The sequence below is a fragment of the Emys orbicularis genome, chromosome 9, assembly GCF_028017835.1.
Source record: "Emys orbicularis isolate rEmyOrb1 chromosome 9, rEmyOrb1.hap1, whole genome shotgun sequence".
Taxonomy (NCBI): Eukaryota; Metazoa; Chordata; order Testudines; family Emydidae; genus Emys; species Emys orbicularis.
Window position 1 is genome coordinate 101,800,804 of NC_088691.1, and position 27,627 is coordinate 101,828,430.

General features: G+C 45.1%; 1 protein-coding gene across 1 annotated transcript in view; it reads right to left on the reverse strand.

The window, feature by feature from the left end:
• The window catches only part of ARMC9 (armadillo repeat containing 9), a 115,487-nt gene that overhangs the window by 29,396 nt on the left and 58,464 nt on the right, over positions 1 to 27,627 (reverse strand). The window contains exons 11-20 of the mRNA XM_065410958.1: positions 27,532 to 27,566; positions 25,857 to 25,968; positions 24,304 to 24,396; positions 21,172 to 21,262; positions 19,466 to 19,589; positions 16,968 to 17,107; positions 15,830 to 15,906; positions 13,722 to 13,796; positions 7,885 to 7,975; positions 5,895 to 5,953 (exon numbers count right to left, since the gene is read on the reverse strand). Coding sequence (XP_065267030.1) covers positions 5,895 to 5,953; positions 7,885 to 7,975; positions 13,722 to 13,796; positions 15,830 to 15,906; positions 16,968 to 17,107; positions 19,466 to 19,589; positions 21,172 to 21,262; positions 24,304 to 24,396; positions 25,857 to 25,968; positions 27,532 to 27,566 — 897 coding nt within the window. The remainder of the gene's footprint in view (positions 1 to 5,894; positions 5,954 to 7,884; positions 7,976 to 13,721; positions 13,797 to 15,829; positions 15,907 to 16,967; positions 17,108 to 19,465; positions 19,590 to 21,171; positions 21,263 to 24,303; positions 24,397 to 25,856; positions 25,969 to 27,531; positions 27,567 to 27,627) is intronic.

Sequence of the window (27,627 nt, forward strand, 5' to 3'; positions counted from 1 at the left end):
GCAACAGAGGGTCCTGTGGCACCTTTAAGACTAACAGAAGTATTGGGAGCATACCACGAAAGCTTATGCTCCCAATACTTCTGTTAGTCTTAAAGGTGCCACAGGACCCTCTGTTGCTTTTTTCAGTACAGACAGTTTGATAAGAAGTGTGAGAATACTTACAAGGGGAGATAGATTCAATGTTTGTAATGGCTCAGCCATTCCCAGTCCTTATTCAATCCTGAGTTGATCGTATCTAGTTTGCATATCAATTCCAGCTCAGCAGTCTCTCGTTGGAGTCTGTTTTTGAAGTTTTTCTGTTGTAAGATAGCCACCCGCAGGTCTGTCATTGAATGGCCAGACAGGTTAAAGTGTTCTCCCACTGGTTTTTGACTATTATGATTCCTGATGTCAGATTTGTGTCCATTAATTCTTTTGCGTAGAGACTGTCCGGTTTGGCCAATGTACATGGCAGAGGGGCATTGCTGGCACATGATGGCATATATCACATTGGTAGATGTGCAGGTGAACGAGCCCCTGATGCTATGGCTGATGTGATTAGGCCCTGTGATGATGTCACTTGAATAGATATGTGGACAGAGTTGGCATCGGGCTTTGTTACAAGGATAGGTTCCTGGGTCAGTGTTTTTGTTCAGTGATGTGTGGTTGCTGGTGAGTATTTGCTTTAGGTTGGGGGGTTGTCTGTAAGCGAGGACAGGTCTGTCTCCCAAGATCTGTGAGAGTAAAGGATCATCTTTCAGGATAGGTTGTAGATCTCTGATGATGCGCTGGAGAGGTTTTAGTTGGGGGCTGAAGGTGACAGCTAGTGGTGTTCTGTTATTTTCTTTGTTGGGCCTGTCTTGTAGGAGGTGACTTCTGGGTACTCGTCTGGCTCTGTCAATCTGTTTTTTCACTTCAGCAGGTGGGTATTGTAGTTTTAAGAATGCTTGATAGAGATCTTGTAGGTGCTTGTCTCTATCTGAGGGATTGGAGCAAATGCGGTTATATCTTAGAGCTTGGCTGTAGACAATGGATCGTGTGGTGTGTCCTGGATGGAAGCTGGAGGCATGTAGGTAAGTGTAGCGGTCAGTAGGTTTCCGGTATAGGGTGGTATTTATGTGACCATCGCTTATTAGCACAGTAGTGTCCAGGAAATGGACCGCTTGTGTGGATTGATCTAGGCTGAGGTTGATGGTGGGATGGAAATTATTGAAATCATGGTGGAATTCCTCAAGGGCTTCTTTTCCATGGGTCCAGATGATGAAGATGTCATCAATATAGCGCAAGTAGAGTAGGGGCGTTAGGGGACGAGAGCTAAGGAACGAGAGACTGCTGAGCTGGAATTGATATGCAAACTAGATAGGATCAACTCAGGATTGAATAAGGACTGGGAATGGCTGAGCCATTACAAACATTGGTTTCAGAGTAGCAGCCGTGTTAGTCATTACAAACATTGAATCTATCTCCCCTTGTAAGTATTCTCACACTTCTTATCAAACTGTCTGTACTGAGCTATCTTGATTATCACTTCAAAAGTTTTTTTCTCTTACTTAATTGGCCTCTCAGAGTTGGTAAGACAACTCCCACCTGTTCATGCTCTCTGTATGTGTGTATATATATCTCCTCAATATATGTTTCACTCTATATGCATCCGAAGAAGTGGGTTGTAGCCCACGAAAGCTTATGCTCTAATAAATTTGTTAGTCTCTAAGGTGCCACAAGTACTCCTGTTCTTTTTGCAGCAAGATAGTCACTAACGTATTATAAAACAGGCAGTCTGTGTTAACAAACAGCCAACATGTACATAACCCTGAAATGCATCGATTTTGTGACAGTTTGTAAAGTTACTTCAACTGACACTGTTGATTTGAGTGTTTACTTATAGACTTTCTGTGTATAAAACTTTCCCAAACTCTCCCTTAAGTTGGTTTGCCAGGCAGCTCTGTAAAATCAGATATAATCATGGGACTCCATCTCACCATGGAGAACAATTGCATTCTGCATTCCACAAATACAAAGGTCTAACTAAATCTGTGAGGCGGTGAGTGAACATTGGTTATTTTGTAAATAACATTGCTTATTTACAAAAACAATAACCTGCATGAAGTTAGTATATCATTTTGTTGCCATTTATTTTGGCATGTATCTTCTATACCAATTTTGTAATCAAGGGACTGGAATAGGCCTCCATTTGATAACAGAATAAAATTACAGTTATTCAGTGGCAATGATCTAGCTAAGGGCCTGGCAGTATGTCCATAAGCCCCTGGAAATAAAGAATTATCACTTACCCTTAACAATTAGCACCTGAAAGTTAGCTTGCCTAGAAGCAAGTTTTAAAAAAGTGGTCTTGGGAGTTTTTTCTTTTATATAAAGGAAGAGCTTACGTAACACAAAAATATAGCCATTTATTTGTTTCAACCTTCCAGCTCTACAAAGATGGAACAGGACATGGAGAATTAACTCCCCTTTTACTCCTGAGAGCGGCCCCTGAAGAACAGAGTGCTCAACACTTACGAAGTTCAGGCCACACCTTTCTTGAAGTGGTCTCTGATCACTATACATCACAACAGATCAAAGCCATGTCCAAGTATTCCTCAGAAACAAAAATGCCAGAGACCAAAGGAAGATTTCACTATCTTGTGCTGTCACAGTGGACATAAGGCAATCACTGTCACAGAACCTCACCTCTAGCAATAGCTGCTCCCAGGGCCGGTGCAAGGAAGTTTCGCGCCCTAGGCGAAACTTCCACCTTGCGCCCCTCCCCGCCGTTGCAGCTAACCACGCCCACCCTCCCCTCCCACCCTAGGAGCCCCCCCCCATGGTAGCTAACCCCCCCACCCACCCGGGGAGCCCCCCTTCGCAGCAGCTACCCCCCCTTGCAAGCCCCCCCTCCACGGCAGCTAACCCGGCCCGGGGAGCCCCCCCCCCCCCCGCGGAAGCTAACACCGCCCCCCTCCGCGGCAGCTAACACCGCCCAGGGAGCTCCCCCCCCCCCCCGCGGAAGCTAACCCCGTCCCCCTCCAGAGCAGCTAACCCCGCCCGGGGAGCCCCCCCGCGGAAGCTAACCCCGCCCCCCTCCACGGCAGCTAACACCGTCCAGGGAGCCCCCCCGCAGAAGCTAACCCCGCCCCCCTCCACGGCACCTAACACTGCCCGGGGAGCCCCCCCATGGAAGCTAACCCCACCTAGGGAGGCCGCCCCAGCTCTCCTCCGCTGAGCACGCCAGCACTGCTCTAATTCTCCTCCCCTCCCAGGCTTGCGGCACTGATTGGAGGAGACTTAGAGCGGGGGCTGTGTGCTCAGCAGAGGAGGCAGAGTGGAGGTGATCTGGAGCGGGGAGCGGTTCCCCTGTGTGCCCCCCGTTACTGCGGGAGGCCCCCCCCCGCCCCAGCTCACCTCCACTCCACCTCCTCACCTGAGCGGGCTTTTAGGCGCCCTCAACCACTAGGCGCCCTAGGCGGCCGCCTAGTTTGCCTAAGTGGTTGCACCAGCCCTGGCTGCTCCCCTAATAAGGGGTTTTATAAACAAGTGATGTAGGTAGCAATGAGAGGTCATAAAGATAAGCTCCTGAAATACCCTGGATGCGCCACATCCATTGCTTTGAGGGCAGATTACTGGGCATTCATGTACTTAAAGATAACTGGAAATGAAGTAGTTATAATAATTTCATCCTATAATGAATCAGTTCTTTTCGCCATCTAGGAGCTAGACAGCTGTGAGTGTTAATTAACATTCTTGCAAATGTAGATTCAAATATGGGGAAGGTCAAAGGTGGAATAAGCTTGCTGGGTTCAATCTAGTTCCCAGTGGACATATGCTCATCACCATCTCATTAATCCATGGTATGGACATTGGCTACCAGAAACCCAATCGCTTCAGAACTACCCAACCACAGAAAACAATGTGATGCAAAGGCCAGATGTTGTGAGGTGCTGAAGTCAATGGGCACTGAGGGGGCCTAGTAGCTCACAAGATTGGGACCTTTGCAATGTTTTTCTAACTTCACAATGAATTAAATGTGGGGCAGGGACCATCTTTTTGTTCTGTTTCTATACAGTGCCAAGCACAGTGAGGTCCTGGCCAATGACTAGGTTTCATGGCAATATGATAATACAAATAAATAATAATATTATTAATAATAATAATACATTACTTTGAAATATACATTCAGCTGTTGTTACCCTGTAGTAAAAAGACTGTAAAGGGGAGTTTGGTTTGTATCAAATAAGTTCTCTGCACCTGTTCATTGGTGTCTGTTTTCTCCTTTAAATTCCATATGCTTTAATTTCTCTATGTTGCACTCTACTTCTTAACACAGAAAATTTGCAAAAAAGTTGGTAATTTTTTCTCATTTAAAAATAAAAAAAACAGCTCCGCTAAAGTGCGATAGCTATACAATTAAGCACAACTACTGTAGTAGAGAAGAAAAGGAGTGCCTTGAAGTTAGCCCAGTGTCTGCATGACTTGAGTGATAACAAAACATCTGTGCCTGGAGCTGGTGAATACAGGACAAAGTATCAGGGGGTAGCCGTGTTAGTTTGTATCTACAAAAACAACAAGGAGTCTGGTGGCACCTTAAAGACTAACAGATTTATTTGGGCATAAGCTTTTGAGTCTCTATGCATCTGAAGAAGTGAGGTTTTTACCCACGAAAGCTTATGCCCAAATAAATCTGTTAGTCTTTAAGGTGCCACCAGACTCCTTGTTGTTTTTACAGGACAAAGTGGCATGCTGAACTTTGAATTTCCTACTTTTTGCTGGTTTGGGTCATATACTTAGGTGTTGTCCATAGCTATTCTCCAGGAATTTTCACAGTACAAAGTGATTTTGTAAAGAAAAACTAACCATGATTGCTAGCTATCAATGCCAAGGGCCAGATATAGATATATATATACACACACACACACACACACATATATATATATATATGCATACAAACATATATAAAATCATATCTTCTAGCTGTCCCTTTAAATTGATCATGCATGCAGCACTTTTTATGTAATAAGGCTGCTCTATAGAGGAACTCCCCTCTGGCTGTCTACAGTATTTTTCCAGAAAAATCTCCCACTGTTGCACTTGCACAGATGTTGCAATGGCAGAAGTGCTAAGAGCAAAGGCATTTTTACCACCACACCATTCTATTCTGCTGGTTTGTTTAGGTAATAAAATGGTTAAAAGGCCTACGTGCTGTCTACATTAGGGCTCCCCCTATTGCTGTGTAGGAGGTTTCCCGAAAAACACTAGCACAGAAAAAGCTTAAATTAGCAGAGATTGAAATGCACAGCTGACTAGTTCTTATCTACCCAAATTGCAGGCTGCCTGCACATTCTGTCCACTATTCTGATTCAACTTTTTAAGGGAACTGATTTTCCAAATCAAGAACCACATTTGTACTTACTGGTTTGCTAATTTTACATTAACAGAGTTAATTAAAAAGATTTCAAAATTTCAAAGTAAGAAAAGAAGTTACACCTTAAACAGCTGATGATGCCTCAAAGAATAAACTGGTAAACATTCAGTTTACACACATTTCTGCTGGTGTTTTTGGTCATTTGCTTCCCTTGTTTCTAATTACTAAGGACATCTGCATAAAAATAGGATCTCTGCTGATATAACAGCTCCTCTTCTCATTCCTTACTTTAAATTGTAATCCTTTGTTAGGTCATCATAGTTTATTGTGATGATTATGATGCCATAAGAAAAGGATTAGGACTTCAAATGAGGAATAAGCAGCAGGAGCAGAGGTCCTCTTTTTATGCAAATGAAAATTTGCATAAAATTTGGTAATGAAATTTAAAACACACCCCACAGAAGAAGAGACATACAAAATCCACCACAATCAGCACAACTGTTCCTGAATAGAATGTTAATCAGTTTCCCAGGAGATGTCAGCAGGCCTTTACACTTACTTCATCATCTTCATCCTCCTCTTCATCATCAGACTCAACACTATCATCCAATGGCTCTTCTAGAAAGAAACAAAAGAAAAAATATCAGTGTAAGTGACCAAAAGTGAATTAGTCTGTGTCCATCCCATCAGAAACTCTAGCTATTACCCTCCGTCCTGAAAAATTTAGCTTGCCAATATTTATTATGCTAGTTCTTTGTACAGCAGCTCTTGAACTTTGTGCTAGTATTTTGAGAACAGCAACATTTTTAGAATCACCAAAAATCCTCTCTTGGATTCCCTGAAGAAGGCAGAAGCAGAAATAGTCAGGAATAGTTACTTATTCATGATTGTACCCAGCTAGTTAAATCCTCATATTTACAGTATGATAAGGGGATAGCAGGCACACAAAGCAGTAAACAAATAATTGTTGAAGGATATAATTTAAAGATGCCCCCAATAGTAAATAAAAAAAATAATGTCATTATTGGAGAGGCATATTTCACTAGAGCAAACACACCCCACTGTAATGAAACCAATCTAAACTCACAAGCTCTTACTGTGTGTAGCTCTTAGCACTCAGAAATTTTGCTCAACAGTCACATATGCCCTTTCAAAATGCCATTTTCACAAGCAGAGCAGCAAAACATTTTTCTATATTCTATATCGACAATACCTTAGCCCAGCAATTCTCAAACTGTGAGTTGGGACCCCAAAGTGGGTCACGACCCCGTTTTAATGGGGTTGCCAAGGTTGGCGTTAGACTTGCTGGGGACCGGGGACGAAGCCCGAGCTTCTCTGCTTAGGGCCAAAGCCCGAGCCCTACCACCGGGGTCCCAAGCCAAAGCCCGAGGGCTTCAGCCCTAGGTGGTGGGGCTCAGGTTACAAGCCCCCCACCTGGGGCTGAAGCCCTTGGGCTTCGGCTTTGCTTCCTCCCTCCCACCCCCAGCCCTGACCAGGGTGGTGGGGCTCGGGCTTTGCCCCCTCCACCCAGGGTGGCAGGGCTCAGGCAGGCTCAAACTTTGGTCCCCACTCCTGGGATCATGTAGAAATTTTCATTGTCAGGGGTCGTGGTGCAATGAAGTTGGAGAACCCCTGCCTTAGTCAAACACTAACTGCACACGATTCTATTTGTTCTTTTCCACACTGTGGCCATGTCTATGCTAGAGAGCTTATGGCGGCACCATTGTACCCATGCAGCTGCACTGCTGTGAGATCACCCGGGTAGCCTCTCTATGTCGACAGGAGAGAGCTCTCCCGTGGACATAATTAAACCACCCCCAATGAGCAGCGCTGTCCACACTGGCGTTCTGTCGGTGTAACTTACGTCACTCAGGGGTGTGTTTTTTCACACCCCTGAGCAACATAAGTTATACCAAGAAAAGTGCGAGTGTCGCCATGGCCTAAGACAGGAAGATTCATCGCCACCTCTACTCCTTTCCAAAGTACAAGAAGACAACCGAACTAGAATTATTTTTAGTTAGCAGGAGGATGCCTCCTGAATTCACCCTTGTTTGCTATCTTTATTTCTCCTCTCTCCAACCACTTCCCTCCAGCCACAAAGGCCAGAACATAACTGGTCAATTCCTCTTCAGGTTTAGATTGGGGTAAGGAGAGGTCACAGACACCAAGAGCTTCCTGTCCTTGCCCATCTATGAAGCAAGAGAAGAGCAAGACTGAACCCTGTGCCACTGTACTGTGCTATCAGCTTATTCAAGCATTGTACCTTTGTTTCCAGGAGGACAATGCCCCAGAATAACCATCCAATGTCATGCTGCACATGGTCAGAAAGCTTTGGAATTTAGGCCCAAATGTTTATTTTCAAAACACAAAAGAAATTTTAAAAACACATTTGACACGGAAATCCTCATGTTCCCTATTTGAGCTCTCCCAGTCCATCACCCCGTTGTCATTTTTTGTAAGTTCCCAGGGCCATATAAAAGCATGAGCTTTTTTTATGGCCTTTGTGAAAGATTTACAGCCCGGATAATAGCTGCATCTGTTCCCCTGACCTGAATTGAGCTGCTTGATAATGAATTCAATTTGCCGGATCATCTCGGCGTTTCCTTCCTTGATGAAGCACCGCAGAATTTCTTCCATTCCCTGGATACATTGGAAAACATAAATTTGTTAGTCTCTAAAGTGCCACAAGTACTCCTTGTTCTTATTGCTAGGTGAGTGTTTCATGCCACTAGCCCAGCACAGGTCATTTTACTGGCTAAAATCATTGTTTTGTTGGGAAAAGAAAATGCATAGTCTGAGAGGCCAAATAAGTAAGAGAGGAGAAAGAAGACAAACTTTGCCTCTCTACAAAGGAAAAATTCATGTCGTCATCATGAATAAATTGGAATATGACCAAGAGGCTGCTAGACAGCTCTCTAACACCACATTCTACAGGCCATTATCCTCTGATCCCACTGAGGATTACCTAAAGAAACTACACCATCTGCTAAAAAAACTCCCTGACAAAGAACAGGAACAAATCTGTACAGACACATGCCTAGAACCCCGACCAGGGACATTCTATTTGCTACCCAAGATCCATAAACCTGGAAATCCTGGACGCCCCATCATCTCAGGCATTGGCACCCTAACATCAGGCTTGTCTGGTTATGTGGACTCTCTCCTCAGACCCTACGCTACCAGCACTCCTAGCTATCTTCGAGATACTACTGACTTCCTGAGGAAACTAGAATCCATCGGTGATCTCCCAGAAAACACCATCCTGGCCACTATGGACGTAGAAGCCCTCTACACCAATATTCCACACACAGATGGACTACAAGCTATCAGGAACAGTATCCCCGATAATGTCACAGCTAACCTGGTGGCTGAACTCTGTGATTTTGTCCTCACCCACAACTATTTCACATTTGGGGACAATATATACCTTCAAGTCAGCGGCACTGCTATGGGTACCCGCATGGCCCCACAGTATGCCAACATTTTTATGGCTGACTTAGAACAACGCTTCCTTAGCTCTCGTCCCCTAACGCCCCTACTCTACTTGCGCTACATTGATGACATCTTCATCATCTGGACCCATGGAAAAGAAGCCCTTGAGGAATTCCACCATGATTTCAATAATTTCCATCCCACCATCAACCTCAGCCTAGATCAATCCACACAAGCGGTCCATTTCCTGGACACTACTGTGCTAATAAGCGATGGTCACATAAATACCACCCTATACCGGAAACCTACTGACCGCTACACTTACCTACATGCCTCCAGCTTCCATCCAGGACACACCACACGATCCATTGTCTACAGCCAAGCTCTAAGATATAACCGCATTTGCTCCAATCCCTCAGATAGAGACAAGCACCTACAAGATCTCTATCAAGCATTCTTAAAACTACAATACCCACCTGCTGAAGTGAAAAAACAGATTGACAGAGCCAGACGAGTACCCAGAAGTCACCTCCTACAAGACAGGCCCAACAAAGAAAATAACAGAACACCACTAGCTGTCACCTTCAGCCCCCAACTAAAACCTCTCCAGCGCATCATCAGAGATCTACAACCTATCCTGAAAGATGATCCTTTACTCTCACAGATCTTGGGAGACAGACCTGTCCTCGCTTACAGACAACCCCCCAACCTAAAGCAAATACTCACCAGCAACCACACATCACTGAACAAAAACACTGACCCAGGAACCTATCCTTGTAACAAAGCCCGATGCCAACTCTGTCCACATATCTATTCAAGTGACACCATCATAGGGCCTAATCACATCAGCTATACCATCAGGGGCTCGTTCACCTGCACATCTACCAATGTGATATATGCCATCATGTGCCAGCAATGCCCCTCTGCCATGTACATTGGCCAAACCGGACAGTCTCTACGCAAAAGAATTAATGGACACAAATCTGACATCAGGAACCATAATACTCAAAAACCAGTGGGAGAACACTTTAACCTGTCTGGCCATTCAATGACAGACCTGCGGGTGGCTATCTTAAAACAGAAAAACTTCAAAAACAGACTCCAACGAGAGACTGCTGAGCTGGAATTGATATGCAAACTAGACACAATCAACTCAGGGCTAAATAGGGATTGGGAATGGCTGAGCCATTACAAACATTGAATCTATCTCCCCTTGTAAGTATTCTCACACTTGCTTCTTATCAAACTGTCTGTACTGGGCTATCTTGATTATCACTTCAAAAGTTTTTTTTTTTTTTTTTTTTTTTTTTCTTTCTCCTCTCTTACTTAATTGGCCTCTCAGACTTGGTAAGACAACTCCCACCTGTTCATGCTCTCTGTATGTGTGTATATATATCTCCTCAATATATGTTTCACTCTATATGCATCCGAAGAAGTGGGTTGTAGCCCACGAAAGCTTATGCTCTAATAAATTTGTTAGTCTCTAAGGTGCCACAAGTACTCCTGTTATTTTCCAGGGATTAAGGTAATTTGCTACCACACTTGAACACTGAAGCCTCCAGCACACGCAATATTCACAGATTTCCACTGAAGCTACTCCTCTGCTTTCTAAACTCAATCATACCGGTTCATTCAAAACATATCTCTGGAAGGAAAAAGTATGAAAAGAATTGTGCAGGCTTCAGAGGAAAGTGGGAGGTGAGGTGGGGCTGATTTTCATCCTCTCCTTAAACCCACCTCATCCCTTTTTGCAACTGTGGGCTCTGTTTTGTGTCTGTAATTTTTTAATGTCATTTAATGTCCAGCTCCGTAGGTTGGGTAGTGGCTCACAGAGTGGGCAGGGCAAGGCACAATTGTGCCTGCAAATTATGGATGCAAAGAGAGAGAAGGCCCTAAATCAGTAATTAGGGATGGAAGTGGCTCAGCTCCCTCCTACCAGCTTTCTTTGCCATCAGAGTCCCTACTCCTTGCTTCTCTCCTCTATTACTGCACTCAGACACCCCAAATGCCCTCCTTGGCTTCACCTACACTAGGACAAAAGAACAGGAGTACTTGTGGCACCTTAGAGACTAACAAATTTATTGTAGCCCACGAAAGCTTATGCTCTAATAAATTTGTTAGTCTCTAAGGTGCCACAAGTACTCCTGTTCTTTTTGCGGATACAGACTAACACGGCTGCTACTCTGAAATAGGACAAAAAGGTGTGTTGTTAGAAAGTGTTAGCTAATACTTTCTAACCAGGGCCGGCTCCAGGCACCAGCCGACCAAGCACGTGCTTGGGGCGGCACCTTGGGCCGGGGCGGCGCTCAGGTTTTTATTTATTTATTTATTGGGCGGGGGCTGGCGTGGCACGGCGCTGGGGGGGCGGGGGCTGGCGCTCGGAGGAGGGGCGGGGGCTGGTGTGGCGCTGGGGGGGTGGGGGCTGGCGCTCGGAGGAGGGGCGGGGGTTGGCGCGGTGCTGGCGCTCGGAGGAGGGGTGGGGGCTGGCGTGGCGCGGCGCTGGGGGGGCGGGGGCTGGCGCTCGGAGGAGGGGCGGGGGCTGGCGCGGCGCTGGGGGGGCGGGGGTTGGCGCGGTGCTCGGAGGGGGCATGGCTTCGGGCGGCGTGGCGTTCTGGGGGGCGGGGATTCAGGCGGCGTGGTGCTGGGGGGGCGGGGATTTCGGCGGCACTGGGGGGGGTACGGCGGCGCGGCGTGGCGCTCGCCGGGGGGGGGGGGGGATGCGGCACTCTTCTTTTTTGCGGGGGGCGGCAAAAAAGTTAGAGCCGGCCCTGTTTCTAACTAAGGCCAGGTCTACACTACAGACCTATATCGGTATAACTATGGCCTTGACTACACTTGCGAGTTACAGCGCAATAAAGCTGCCCAGAGCGCTGTACCTCACTCCCCGTCCATACTGGCAAGGCACGTACAGCGCTGTATCTCCCTGGCTACAGTAGCGTAGTGGCTGCAACTTCCGGGTGTCAGTGTGAACGAGGAGTTAACTTGCTGCACTGTGATAATCCCCTTACCCCCTTATCAAGTGGCCACTCCAGGAATGAGGAAGAGCCATTTCAAAGCTCCGTACCAGAGAGAAAACGCAAACATTTTGCTGTTTGCTTTGAGTGAGTGAATGAGAAGCAGGCGGGGCAGGGGGGTCGGAACTTGCAAGGCAGGGTGCTGACACACTCTCAGCACCCCAAAAACCACTCACTCCCCCCCACACATACTCCCTGTCACACTCCACCCCACCCCACCCCTTTTGAAAAGCACGTTGCAGCCACATGAATGCTGGGATAGCTGCCCATAATGCACCGCTCCCAATGCCGCTGCAAACGCTGCAGATGTGGCCACGCCAGTGCGCTGGCAGCTGTCAGTGTGGACAGACTGCAGTGCTTTCCCTACTCAGCTGTACGAAGGCGGGTTTAACTCACAGCGCTGTACAGCTGCAAGTGTAGCCGTGCCCTCAGTCACCCAGGGATGTGAAAAATCCACACCCGAGTGATGCAGTTACACCAGACTAACCCTGTGGATACAGCACAACAGGAGAGCTTCTCTAGCCAACAGAGCTACCATGCAGACGGGAGAAGCGCTCCCGTCAGGGTAGTGGCGTCTTCACTAAAGTGCTACAAGAGATGCAGCTGCACCGCTGTAGCGCTGTACATGAAGAGAAAACCTAACATTTGAAAAGTCTGCCTTCAACACAAGCTAAACCTGTCAAGTTAAAGCCTCGAGGCAGCCTATGGGTTAACATGATCAGCTTAGCATGTGTTAAAATCTACACCGCCTTGTCTACGTTTGCTTTTTCAAACATGTGAGTTGAATCGTGTTAGCTAACATGTTCTAAAATAGCACCTTTAAATCCTAATTTAGACATCCAAGCCCTGTCCCTTCCTCCTTAGGTGGATACCACAACGGGTAGAACACTAGCGACCTGCTAACCCCACCAGATATGTGAATACATGGGAGACACCCACACACATAAATTGTGTGTATTAAGGGGGAGATTTTCAAAGGTACAAAAAGCAGTTGTGTGTCCGACTCCTACTGACTCTGAAAAATCAACCCCAAGTTGTCCTTTAAAATAGATCGCCAGTACAGGCTATTCCTTAGGAATCTTCCAGATGCAGGGAAGTGGCCTCTCATCCTAATTATTACAAGTATTATTTAATGAGGTATCACCTTCCCCAGCTAACGCTGGAAGAGCCAATAATGAACAGCTATTTTTAATCCAAACATTTAAACACGAAAAAGCAGAAAACGGAGTCTTCAGAGATGCCTTTTGAATAGACATAGTAAGAGAAGAATGACAGGAAAGGAGACATGCTGCCGAGGTTTACATTTAAATTGATTTCACATAATCAAACGGACAATGTGAGCAATTGCAAATTAGACTAGATACAAGCCTCTCCCTGCTGGCTTGCCATGGTGCATTGTTATCTCCTCCAAAAGATAGTGTCAGCTCTGCAGGAGACCATTCATCCCCTCAATTCCTTCATCATCACCAGCTACAGGGATGGCAAATTCCCTCTTTCAGAACATCCAGCAGTTCCATTTTGACTACAATTTCTCACAGACCACTTTGTAATGGATGGAGCGTCTCAGCCTGGACCACACAGCTTTGTAGTAGTCAATAGGAAACAGTGATCCAAACTCAGCCTGGGTGTAAGTGGATGCAACTCCACTGACTTCAGTCACGTCAGACCGGCTTGCAGCAAGGTGGAATTGGCCCAATATAATGACATACTCTGTGACACAGCCCAGAGAATAATGGAATCTTTAACATTACCTACAGTTACTTTAATGAAATTACATATGGGGAGGGGAGGGGTTGCAGAAGTAAAATGAGAACTCCAAATAAGCATTTACAGCATGGTTTGAAGTGTAGGTGTCAGAAAAATGATTATGTAGATATGTTACTTCCTTACTCAATCAGTTTCTTCTGCTTTCTTTTCTCTGTATAATCCGATTTCCTTACCATTGCTCTGGCTTCTTCTCGTATGGAAGGGATAGCAAGAATGCTGTACAGCGCTCCATTCACATATGGCTGTATCTGAGAAGGAAGAAAATGTGCCAATGGTCAGTCCATTTTTAATTATTCCAACTCTTGAATTCTACCCACCAGGCGAAGCGTAGGTGGAAAGGAGCCATTTACTGAGCCATACGCATGGAATCTGATGCCTGCAGCCCACTCACACAAAAGTCTCCCTGCTTTAGATAATGCCACTTGGTGATCAGTGAACTTTTGGGAAGGTGATCAGAAGGCCAGCTGGTAATCAGGAGCTTTGTGTGGGGGCCAAGTTTAGCTACATGTGGATTCCACGGATTTCTGCACTCTCTGCACCTCTTGAAGGATATAAGCAATGAGGCTCATGTAGATTTAGACCAAGAATGCAACAAATATGTGAAGGTCCTAAACACCGTTCTTGGTTCTGTTTACTGTCATGGCGGTATTAGATAGCTTTAAGGAAAAGTAAGCTAAGCTAACGTCATATCTCAAACTTCTTGAGACAAGAGGTGACCCAGAAGATCCCAGAGGTCTCTTCTTCAGCCCTATCACTTGATTTTGTTAGAAGAATTTTTGTAGGTAGGTCCAGTTCGCTGCATATACTTGCACTAACTACCTACTATGAACCAAAGTTGCCTCTCATGATGAAGAGGGTTCGGTCCCACTGTTCTACTCATCTACTTTAAAAACCCATGAGGAATCTCTTTTGCACAGGACAGATTGTCAATAATTATAACATAGTATATCTAGATCTAGACTACTAGTTTGAGTTCTATAAACTTCAGAAAACACTACCGTCATTTAAGGGCCTCATCCTACTGCCATTGACTTCAATGGCAAAACGTCTATTGACTTAAATGGTGCAGGACTGGGCCATAAGTGGACATCACCATGCACTGTACAAACCACCTTCAAATTCACATTGGTCACAAAAACAAGGCTAACAATACAATCCAACAAAAGCCTCCCAAGATGAATCTTAATTAAAATAAAGTAGTACAGAGAGGTGCTGAGCCACATCACACCGTGAATTTTTATAAAACATGGAAGAAACACACAAGTTGCTCAGGGAAATTGTCGCTACTTTCAGTTTCAATAAGGTAAAAAAATAAAAAGATGTTTAAATGCAGAATGGGATATAAAACTGTCGGCCTGGCCACTGGTGTTCAGCAAAGGTTCCAAGCCATTTTCCATGAAAGTCAGGGACTGAGCCCTGATGTCCTGGCCAAAATTCCCACTCTGATAAATGACATTCTGCCTCCCCACACTTCCTTTACAATTCACACTGAAGGCACATGCTGTATCCACTTTCGCCTGCCCTGAACTGCTGTTTTGTCTTGCTGTGTGCAGTTAACCAGAGATCTCAGTCCATCCCAGAGGTGGATGAAGTAATGATGTATAACAAGGGGCGGTGTATAATGGGACCCTTTGAGATGAAAGGTACTAGATAAAAGTAAGCTGTTATTATTAGCATTCTGCCCTAGGGTTGCATGATGTGGCAAGCCATCACATAAGTGTTTCTGGGACAAGAAAAGGAACTGAGATCATTAAGCGTAAAATGGCAGCCCACACAAAGCAGCAGATGGAGAGATATTTGGAGTTGAATGCTTAGGGCCATCCAGCTATTTTTATAGTATTCTTTAAAAAAAAAGAAAAAGAAATATTGGTGGAGGTGACTTGTTTGCACCTGATGCTTTGCATATGGTCTGCATCGCAAATAGTTTTATATCTCCTGATGTCGTAAGGCTTGGAAAGATTTGGTTTTAGATTACTTTAAAATAATCCCAGGAACCTACAGTCTGGAATGTGATAACCACACCGCTACCAAACATTCATTTTCAAATTACTAATCATACGGTTGAAGAGAGACAACAAAATCTCTAGGGGAAAAAAACCACAGCGTTCACTGAGCTCAGATGCGTTTACAGGACTGTGAACTTTACTGAAATTCCATGTGATTTACTGCCAGGGTACAATAGCAAAGGACCAAGCAAAACACAACTTTTTTTTTTTTTTTTTTAAATCATCAGCTTTACCCTTCCCTTGCCCAAACAGAGGAATATTTGCTGTACAAGTACCTCATGGTTCTCATGGCCAAGGAGATCAGAGAGAACTTTGAGCACGTGGTTTGCAACTTTCGCACACATTTTCTTCCCTGCAGAGGCATAATTTTTTTTTTTTTGAATACAGAAAAGGAAATTAAAAGAACCAAACTCTTCTTTCTTTCCTAAAAATTAATACAATGCAATATGCAATGGACTAAATTCTGTTCTCAGAATAACGCTACTGAAGTCAATGGAGTTACTCTGGTTTTAGACAGGTACGTGTTCTAAAATATTTACTTTCAAAGTCTGAGACATTGATCCCACAACAGTTTAACAAAGATGTCACTTTGATGATGCCAATTGAGGGCTATTGTTTACTTGTCTAGATTTAACTCCACCCCCCTTTTTTTTTATTATTAAAATCTTTTAAGATCGTAAACTCCTTGGGGTCACAAACTGTATCATTATATTATCGTGGGGATCTCTGTGTCGTAAGAGGACTGTTGAGCGCTATGGGTCCAATCCTGCAAGGTGAGGATTGGGCCGTATTGCATTATTGAATAGTTCAATTCTAACTGGCTTTTATAAACAGGCATATTGTTTGCTTCAGCCAGTCAGAAATCAGGTAACTCATACTAGCCCTGTAGCAGGCAGACTGTTTTTGCTTGAAACACTCTACTCTATTTGGTGATGAACATGCTGGGAAGGGGTTAAATGAGTTTTGCTGACTCAGTGAGGTGGGTGGCTCCTTACATCACCCTTATATAAAGGAAAGTGGGAGTGGCTCTCTACAGAGAGGACCTAGGTGTAGATAGAGCAGTTCTGAGGGGGAAAACCCTAGGTACAGACAAGCCGGGGAGGACTGAGCTGAACACTAATTTAATTTCTTTGGTAACAAAGCCAAACTCCAGCAAGAAGGTGAGTTTTGATTCCTCACAAGGAGTGGATTTTGTTTCAAAGCAGGTTGGAAAAAAGATACCTGATCAAAAGCACCATTTATGGAGCTCAGATTCTACAGTGGTGGGGGCCATCTAACACAAATAAATCTTGATAAAAACAGACAAAGCAAAATCACTTGAAAGACCTCAATAATTTCAGTATGGAAGGTTCAAGGTCAGGGTTTTTCCCACCCATTTCCCAGCAGAAAATCACATCTGTAACTGTAAGTGACCTGAACTCCTGAGACAAAGATTCATGAGCAAGGCGACAGAATATTCCAGCGTGTAATCTGACAGGCAATCCGTATCCTTTAGAACATCAACCAGCCAGAAAATGAGCCCGTCATTGATCATAGCCGTCTGCAAGGCACGTCTAGGATATAAAACAAATACATTTTATACTGGATATATTTATTTCAAATAAGAGTGCAGTAAAACACTACTTCTCCTATATCCTACATGTTGGCCCTCCAACAAGGAGTGTAAATGACACTTTTTGGCACAGGCAAACTAGAGCATTAATAAAACCCGAAGAAGTGAAGAGAGAGACAGCTGTAGGGTGCGAAGACTTAGGCTATGGCTACACTAGAGAGCTTGCAGCTGCACCACTGTAAGCTCTCTACTGTAGTTGCTGTAAGCCGACGGGAGAGAGTTCTCCCGTTGACTTAATCACGCCACCCCAACATGCAGCAGTAGCTATGTCTGTGGGAGAAGATGCAAGGAAAGCTGGTTCCCACCGCCATTCCCACCCCCAATTTAGCAAATATTATCATTGCTTAATCTTATTTGCTCTTTTCCCTGGAAAGATTCTTGGTTCATTTAACTCTCTTCTCACACAGAGTTACCCCCTATACAATACCACACTGAATATGTGAAGGTTCTGCTAACTACAAGGCTGTCTGTTCCCTGACAAGGCAAGACATTCACCAGAAATTCAAACCAGGATGCAGAACTCTGCAGAAGAGAAGAATGAGGGGGGATTTGATAGCTGCTTTCAACTACCTGAAAGGGGGCTCCAAAGAGGATGGAGCTCGGCTGTTCTCAGTGGCAGCAGATGACAGAACAACGAGTAACAGTCTCAAGTTGCAGTGGGGGAGGTTTAGGTTGGATATTAGGAAAAACTTTTTCACTAGGAGGGTGGTGAAGCACTGGAATGGGTTATCTAGGGAGGTGGTGGAATCTCCTTCCTTAGAGGTTTTTAAGGTCCGGCTTGACAAAGCCCTGGCTGGGATGATTTAGTTGGGGATTGGTCCTGCTTTGAGCAGCAGGTTGGACTAGATGACCTCCTGAGATCCCTTCCAACCCTCATATATTATGATTGTATGATTCTATGAACTCCTTTTACCTGGTGTCTGAGCCTGGATTACTACAAGATGCTGTTTCACTGGTGGAAACTTAGTGCTGAAGAGCTCATTACCTCCATTTTATCTAACGTCCGTGGCACTTTAAGCCTAATTCACAGGTCGACCAAAAATAATCTTCAATGAACAAAAAAATATGTATTCCTATTATTATTAAAAGGCCGGGCAATTAATCCAGATAGCCGCCCCCCCCCCCCCCCAGAGAAGCTTGCTGCACTCATGGATTGCCAAGTGGGCTTGTGGCATGGACTGGAGCAGTACCTGGGGAACATTTGATACAAAGAAAAATGTCTTCATATGGGGTATCTGTAGCAGTCCACAAGATTAAATACTAGAGTTAAAAATATATAATTTTAAATTCTCTGCAGCCTATTGCACCATAACGTGCTTAATGCCAAAAGAATACTTCATAAATTCCCCTGTATTCTTCATAACTGCATTTACAGAAACTTCTTTTTCTCTAAGAATGGCATCTGATTTTTTTTTTCTGGCTGGGATTCCAAGCAGCATGGTACAGGAAACAATTTGCCTGATACCATAAAATCTCGAATGAAAGAAAATGTGTTTAGTCTCATCTTCCCCATCTCAGGGGTCCAGTGTAGGATCTCTCCCTTATGTTATATTCAAATGTTTTCTCCAGTCAAGTTTTAAATGAGACAAATATAACAAACAAAAACAAACCCACAATCTTCAAAGGCAAACTTTTAATCCTAATTTAAAAGAGAGACTGAACATCTCTTGTAATTATGCAAGACTGATTCCTTGCTGCTCTTCTGAGGGACGTAGATGGAGTGTGACTGACTCAGGAGGGTGTGACATCATCTACCTTCCTCCAGTCCCATGAGAAATTCACTGCAGGAGGCACTGGCAGCACATTTTCTAAGCTAGAGGTGCTTTCACAAAAGCCAAAGGAGAGACAGTGTCTGAATGGATGGCTCCAGACTCAAAGGTCGAGGATGAAAACTAGCTAATTCTATGCAGAGAGGGCAAACCCTGACCCCACCCTTTGCCGATAACTGAATGAGAACTCAGTTTTGCTTGTCCCTGTATAGATTTTTGGGACTTTCAGGATAAGGGAGCTGTCCTGATATAGTTTCAATGAGGTTGTGCAATTAAAAATACATATTAAAATGCACAGACATTAATGTGCATAAATTCACTTGAGTCTGACAATTGCTAAGAAATCAGACTAATTCTGCCAGCAGAGTTGGGGCCTCCTCAAGTTATCAATGGCACTTCTTTCATCAGCCACAGTGGGTTCTGATGACTGTTGTACAAAAATCAAGTGCTCTTCTTTCCTCCCTGAACAGAGCCTGCCTAGTCTGCATTTCCCTTCCTGCTGTCACCACTGCCTGCTGAGCTGTCATCACCTGAGGCTGAATTTCTGCAAAGCCCCCAGAACATTCTCCCGTGTAAGGGAATCCTTGTCTTCAGCTTTCAGCCTTTCCTCCAGCACTCGCAGCAACTTTGGGTTCTGGGAAAGGTAGAGCCGACCTGGTGCAAACAGTGATGAAAGAATAGATAGTGAGATACCAGCCCACGAAAGAGAGCCTCCCTCCCCTTTTGCAAAGAAAGATGGCTTGAGCCAACTTTCTCTCTCTAACAAGGCAGTAGAAACCCACAATCTGCACGAAACACATCACTTTTAAGATGGCTTCCACCCATTTGGGGCAACTGTACCAGTTGACCAAGCTAGTACTTTGGCCGTACTAGCCAGACCTCGCTACCTCTCATTCAACCATGTACTTTTTACCATATTGCTCAGGGTGATCTGACACTTAAGTTTTGGATTTCCAAAGGGGCCTAAGAAAGTTAAGTGTCCAGCTCCTATTGACTTTTAATGGCGGTTGGATACCTAGCTCTAATAGGCCCCTTTGAAAATCCCAGTCTGAGAGACCAAGGTTTGGAGCAAAGCTCCATCATAGTTTAGTATGCAACTAACCGGGCAGCAGTGATGCACAGAGGTTCATCAAGGTAGAGAAGGGGAGGGTACAGTACCAGATACAAAAATCTGCTGTATCAGTACTAGCACACAACCCAGTGGCTGGGACTCTCTGCAGTAGTCTTTGATCATGGCAGTTTTTTTGGGTAGCTGTTTTAAATGTGCATTTTCAGAACATTAATGATGCAAGATGGGAACAGTTACAGGTTTGGTTCTACAAGATGCACAACTACTGTGGTTGAAGAGCACACTTCACTGCCCCATGAAGGGACTGAAGACATAACAATGATAATGTATAGTGTGGAAATTAGAAAACCTACTGTTAACGGCCTACAGAGACCATGGGAGGCATGGCGCATAGGCTGGGAAAGGCAGTGCCTTCCCAAACAGCCCAGCGTGGCCCCACCCACACTCCTCCCCGAGCCCCCTCCGGCTCCTGCTTGCCCTGCCCCCTTGGCCCTAGCCCAGGCAGTGCTTGGGGGAGGGGGGACTGGAGGCACTGGGCTGCCCACCCGCCTGGCGCTTGGGGGCCGGGCTGCTCGCGTGCCATTGGCCCACCTGCCCAGCACTCAGGGGCCGGGAGGGTAGGGCAGGCTGCACATCGCCGTCCCACCCGGCGCTGGGGCGGCCGGGGGGGGGGGGGTGGCGGCCGCGGGAAGGGGGGTGTTCCGATGGGGGAAGGGGGACGGGTCCTTGGGCGGGGGGGGCGGGGCTGGCCACAGGCTAGCCTCCCCCAGCTACCGGTTCACCGGCTGCCCATGACAAAGACCACACACTATAAAAGGTGAAATAACAAAAGCTGAAATAAACTGTGGCAACTGTACCGACACTGACAATTCTCAACCTTGGACAAATATAACAAAGGACAATGAACACCCAGAAGAAGGATGTATTTGAATTTCCACACACAAGGACAATAAAGTCCTTATAATGTGCCAAGGTACACATCCGGATGCATCCAAGGTATGCATCCGAAGAAGTGGGTTGTAGCCCACGAAAGCTTATGCTCTAATAAATTTGTTAGTCTCTAAGGTGCCACAAGTACTCCTGTTATTTTTGCGGATACAGACTAACACGGCTGCTACTCTGAAAAAGGTACATGAAGAGTCCAGCCCTTTGCAGTGCATCTCTTACCTTCTGCCAGCGAAGCAAAAGCATTGATAAGTCTCGCCACGTACTGTCGGACCACCTCACTCTTGGAATGTAGCAATTTTAGCACATTTCGCTGCAAGAGAAAGCAAACATTTATCAAAATAAATGAAGCTGGAAAATTCTAGCACAGGCTTATGAAATGTTTAAAGGCATTATAAATGACGCAGAGCAAATATCAGAACTGTACAAACAAAAGCATATTAACAAGTTTCCAACTTGACTTTAATCTTCCAGTTGTATGGGTGAAAAAGGTGTGGTAACAAAATAGAACAAGCTTTGATGTGCAGGGTAAAGTCATAATGAAGCAGCACCCTAGAAAAGGAAATTAAGTTAACTAAACTCAAATTAATAAAGTTAGCTTCTTTGAATAAAACAAATATTTTGTAGGGGTTTTGTTCATTTCTGACTAAGCAATACTACTACTTGGAATAGGGACATTTGCTGTTTGACAGCTATTAGCATGTTTAGGTGCAAGGGAACCATTAACAAAAAGTCTGAACCAGGGCCGCCCAGAGGATTCAGGGGGCCTGGGGTCTTTGGCGGCGGGGGCCAGCGGGTCCCGGGGCGGAAGGACCCCCGCCGCGGGTCTTCGGGGCACTTCGGCGGTGGGTCCCAGAGCGGAAGGACCCCCCGCCGCCGCTGAAGACCCAGAGCGGAAGAAGCTCCGGGGCCCTGGGCCCCGCGAGAGTTTTCCGGGGCCCCCGGAGCGAGTGAAGGACCCCGCTCCAGGGGCCCCGAAAAACTCTCGTGGGGGCCCCTGCAGGGCCCGGGACAAATTGCCCCACTTGCCCCCCCCTCTGGGCGGCCCTGGTCTGAACGTATTCCCCTGAACTAGGGGAATACGGTCTAGATAACATTATAATAAGGTAGGTGCACAATTGGATGAAAAAAAGTACTCATTGAGTAGTTATCAATGGTTTGCTATTGAACTGGGAGGACATATCAAGTGAGGTCCCATACAGGTCTGTCCTGGATCTGGTACTATCCAATATTTTCCTTAGTGACTTGGATGATGGAATAGAGAGTTTACTCATGAAATTTGCAGATGATAAGTTCAGAGGGCTTGCAAGCACTTTGCAGGACATGATCAGAATTCACAATGATCTTGATAAACTGGAGCATTGGTTTGAAAACAGTAAGATGAAATTCAATAAAGACAAGTGCAAAGTAAGAGGTTTAGAAACACGGTCTATGAGGAAAGGTTGAAAGAACTGGGCATGTTTCGTCTAGAGACGAGAAGACCGAGAGGGGACGTAAGTCTTTACATAGGTAAAAAGTATAAAGAAGACAGTGATCAATTATTCTCCATTTCCACCAAGGGTAGGATAAGAAGTAATCAGCTTAGTTTGCAGCAAGGGAGATTTAGGTTAGATATTAGACAAATCTTTCTAATTATAAGGATAGGTAAGCCCAGGAACGGATTACCCAGGAAGGTGATGGAATCCTCCTTCTTGGATGTTTTAAAGAATATTTGACAAACACCAGTCAGGGATGGTCCAGGTATACTTGTCATGTCTCAGCATGGGGCTGGGGAGGACATGGACTAGATCAGTGGTTTTCAACCTTTCCAGACTACTGTATGCCTTTCAGGAGTTTGATTTGTTTTGCGTACCCCAAGTTTCACCTCTCTTAAAAACTACTTGCTTACAAAATCAGACATAAAAATACAAAAGTGCTATTACTGAAAAATTGCTGACTTTCTCATTTTACCATATAATTATAAAATAAATCAAACGGTACATAAATATTGTAGTTCCATTTCAGCCTATAATATATAGAGCAGTATAAAACAAGTCACCGTCTATGAAATTTTAGTTTGTACTGACTTCACCAGTGCTTTTTATGCAGCCTGTTGTAAAACTAGGCAAATATCTAGATGAGTTGATGTACCCCCTGGAAGACCTCAGCATACCCCCCGGAGTACGCATACCCCTGGTTGAGAACGACTGGATTAGATGACCTCTTGATGTCCCTTCCAACACTACATTTCTAAGATTTCTAGGGTACCTGTAGAGGCAACAAATGCATCCTGATGAGGACAACGGGCTTACATCTTGAAAATTAGACCCATGGCATCAAAGAGATAAAGAATGAAACTGCTACTCTGGATAAAATTAATTATCATCAATAAATATAAAAGTCATGACTTTGTTAATGACCCCAGCTGGATTATCAATCACTGAGGACCCCTTCCAATCAATATGCAGGCTAGAGCATTCTGCGAAAGAAAAGTTATAAGTGCTGAATTTACTGAATTTTAAAATGTGATTGCAGGTGCTGCATAAAAGGATATATTGTATGTACATCGTAAGAACAAAATTCTAGTTTAATTCTTATTCTGGGTCACAAGAGAAATAAATTTAGTGTATCCTCTTACAATCCATAATTTACTCAAAAAAGATTTATCGAGTGAGTCATTCTCCTGTGACAAGTCACACAAGTGAGAGCCAACCTACTGTGTTAGGATCTGATCCTGTTCCTACTGAAGTAAGTCAATGGTATAATTGCCATTGATTTCAACTGCCGCAGGGGCAAGCCCTCAATGCATTAATGAACTTCCATGTCTCCACAAGTACTAAACACTCGCATGCAGTATAAACCTAAATTAAGAACTCTAGTAACACAACACAGCACAACACTAACCACAGAGACACACACCTAGTATTTCAGCAAACTGATCCCACAGAATCACTTATAGAAACTGTTTCAGGGCCTGGTCTATGAGGTGCTTAGCATCTCCTGTGAGTACCGTGTGCATCCCACTGACCTCAATGGGAGTCGAGGGCACTCAAGGCCTAGCAGGACTGGGCCCTCCTACTGCATAAATGATAAATGTCATATTTTGGCTTATGGACCACCGTTAAGAGGTCATCCCACAACATAGCAATTAGGATGAAAAAGGTCAGCTCCCAAAAACAGACAGACCAACCCTTCCCCTGACAGAGAATCTGTATTAGTGGTCAACGTATTCTGAAATGTATGTCTCAACCCAACAGATCATGTACAAATCTGTTTAATGATTTGTATGTTGTAATAGACAGAGTTTACTGATCAGCACATTATAAAAATAAATAATATCACACACAAACCAGAGTAAGATCTACTCTTGCTGACCTGGCTACTGTTGTGGATATCCAGTAGGTCATTGCTGATATAACCCTGCAGGACGGTGTCTCTCTGCTCACCGGGATGAGACGTCGTCAAGCGCTATAAAAAATGGGGGAGGGGGTGTGGCAAATTAATCATTCACATAAATTAATGCTAATGTGAGAGAGTGTCTGGGAGAATTATTTGTGGAGAATTAATCCTCCTCTCACATAGAGGATGAATTCAACTTTGAGGTCTGTCAGCAAGTGAAATGAGTTTAGTGCTCTCAGCTCAGTGGCCAAGCACAAAACTCATTCAGAATCTGTCAGCATCTGCAGAGGACTGACCTAGTAAGATAGACAGGGAAAAGACCCACAACAGGGCTCAAGTCATTAGTAAGATAGGGTGTGAAAGTTTACACTGCATCTACCTGGTTTATAGGATCATCTTTCTTGCCTGTCATTTTGCCCATGTCAGCCTTCCTTTTGAATCCCTCCATTAGCTTCCCCTCTTCCGTGGCATGAAGTTAAAAGATTCTTGTTGCCACCTTCAAAGTTTTGCTAGAATATGCTTACAGTTTCCCCCCAAAATGGAAGATTCGAGATATAGGCAGTCTCTCTCCAATTATTGCCCTATCAAGAGAGAGTTTTTCTTGAACAAAGACACACAATCATTTCTTTGGCTTGGTCTACACTACAGAGTTAGGTCAACGTAAGGCAGCTTACATCGACCTAATTATGTCAGTGTTTACACTACAATGCTGCTTCTGCCCAAGTAAGTGGCCCACTACACTGACATAAGTCCACCTCCAGGACAGCCATAGTGTTTATGTCAAAGTAGCTAGGGCAACACAGCGTCTGGTTAGACACTACATTACTTACATCGCCTTTTGGCTGTCAGCCCCAAGTGGAGCCCTCCCCAGCCCCCTGCTGGTACTGAGAGCCTGAGCTGTCAGCAGGGTGCAAGCTCACAGCTAGGACCCACTGCCACAGCACTGATAGCTCGGGCTTTCAGCACCAGGGCGGGGAGAGGGGGGCAGCTGTGAACCCCAGAGCTGCCCGGGGCCAGCTATTAGTGTCCCACTTCAACCCGTGGAAGTGCTCCTGGTGAGGACACATACCACCAAAAGAAGGAGCAAGTGTGGACATGAACTACAGCTGTAATTATGGTGGTGGCTGTACATCAACTTAATGTAAGTTGACTTAATTTTGTAGTGTAGACATGCCCAATGAAACAAAAGGACCCCTTACCCGCCCTCAGGCATCATTGCAATGAAGGTTCCGAAATCTTCCAGTTGGCCTTCACCACTCAGAAAGGCCACAGATGTAATTCACAAGGCACATCCTGCACTTTCCTCAACAACTCCAGAGCCTCAGCAAGTGTCATTGACTGAAACTCAAGCACAGAAGCCTCTGCATTCTCTCTCTGCCCCCCGCATACCCTATTCTGGAGGAAGGCAGCTCACTCCAGATGTGAGCCGTCTTGTCTGAAAATTAGATTTTTAGCTCCAGCTCTTCAGAAAAGGCCTATGCCAGTAGCACGAGATCCTTCTTCACTTGTAGTGAGACCATCTCACTTACCCAGCGCAGAGCCTGCAGTAAGAAAGCTTTAAGACGATCGCTCCCGCTGATCAGATCTTTCTTCAGCTTCTCATAATCCAAAGAAGGTAACAATGGCACTTCCTGCATTTTCCTACATGGCAGATAGGAAACCAGACATTTATTAAAACCACGTCGAACTCCTTCTACGGGAGCTGTTGAGGCTACTGAAGTGAGGTAAGTGAAGAGAGCAAATCTGGTTTCAAAAAAGCAACTTGCATGTGTCCTTCCTTTTAAAAGGAAAATAAATCCCACAATTTTTTGACTTCTTTCCTCATCTTGATTACTAACATCAGTTTAGAATACTAGAACTCAAAGGATTTTTAATACTGGGTTTTTCACCATTTATAGTTTGTTTACTAGGTACATTTTGCTCAGGCTGGACAGTGAAAATCAACTGGCAAATGTAATATGCATTGCCAGTGAAGGTTGCATTCTATTCTCATACACTAGCACAATACTGCTTCTTAGCACAACACTGCAAGGGAATGGTGACTTTTTTAAAAGCTGCTTTCATTAAACCATTTTTGTTCTGAGTACTGAAATATACATTTTCTGCTAAAACCGCTCCTACTCATAGTAAGTTCCCCAGGGCCATTATCCCTTTAAGACAAAATCATTCAATCACAGAAAAACTTGCCATACAATTATTATTCCTTCAGGGACAAAGCTACTAAATCCACTGCAAATTTGGTTCTAGGAACACACAACTAAGCTTACTCCGGCCTTCCTTTCCTCCTGGATTTGTGGGAACCTAACTACAACAGGACTGTACTGTCTAGAACAACTAAGAAAAATACAGCCACTGAATCCCAGCTAGTAAAATATTGTGCTACAAGCTATATTAACTAGGGTTACCATATTGCAGTCCTGGCCCCGGCCCTGCCCCAACTCCGCCCCTTCCCCAAAGTCCCCGCCCCAATTCCACCCCCTCCCCTGAACGCTCCGCCGCCTGCTCCTCCCCCTCCCCTGCTTCCCGCGAATCAAATGTTCACAGGAAGCCTGAAACAGGCAGGCAGCAGGTAAGCTGGAGTGGCGGGGGGGGGGGGGGGGAGGGGACACGGCCCAGTCCGGCCCCCCCCCCCGGCTGAGCGGCTCCCTCCGGCGGCTGGCCAAGAGGCTCTGGCCCCAGCGGCTCCGGGCTGTTCCTCACTGCCTCAGCTGCAGCTCCTGAAGCCCTGGGCGAGGGGAGCCCCAGGCAGGGGGAGCCAGGCCGCCCGCACCCACCTCTCGCGGCCGCTCCATGCTGCTCCAGGTACCGCTTTCCGCCAGCGCGGCTGCCCTGTCAGCCGCTTTTGGGTCTTTAAATAGCCGTCCGGGGGGAAATCCCGGACATTTTTAGCTTTTTACTAATTCCCCCCCGGACGGCTATTTAAAGACCCAAAAGCCGGACATGTCCGGGGAAACCCGGACGTATGGTAACCCTAATATTAACAGGGCTAAAAATAGTTTGCTGAGATTGGAATGTTAATGATCCCTTTACATCAAGAGTTTACAAAAGGCGTGTGGGCCACATTGCATTCACATACAATAGTTGTTGGTAACCATACACAGAGAGGCAAGTGATTCTCATTAGTAACCAGTTGGGTACTGGCTGTCTCCTCCCACATACTCTCTTTACAAGATAACCATGCAAAGCTCAGCAAGAAACACTTACACAGGGGCTAAAGATGCTCTTAACATTGTTGATGCCTGGAGAAAAGGAAAAGGAAACACAATAGGTTAATCCAAATTTTACACAGGCAGTGCTTAT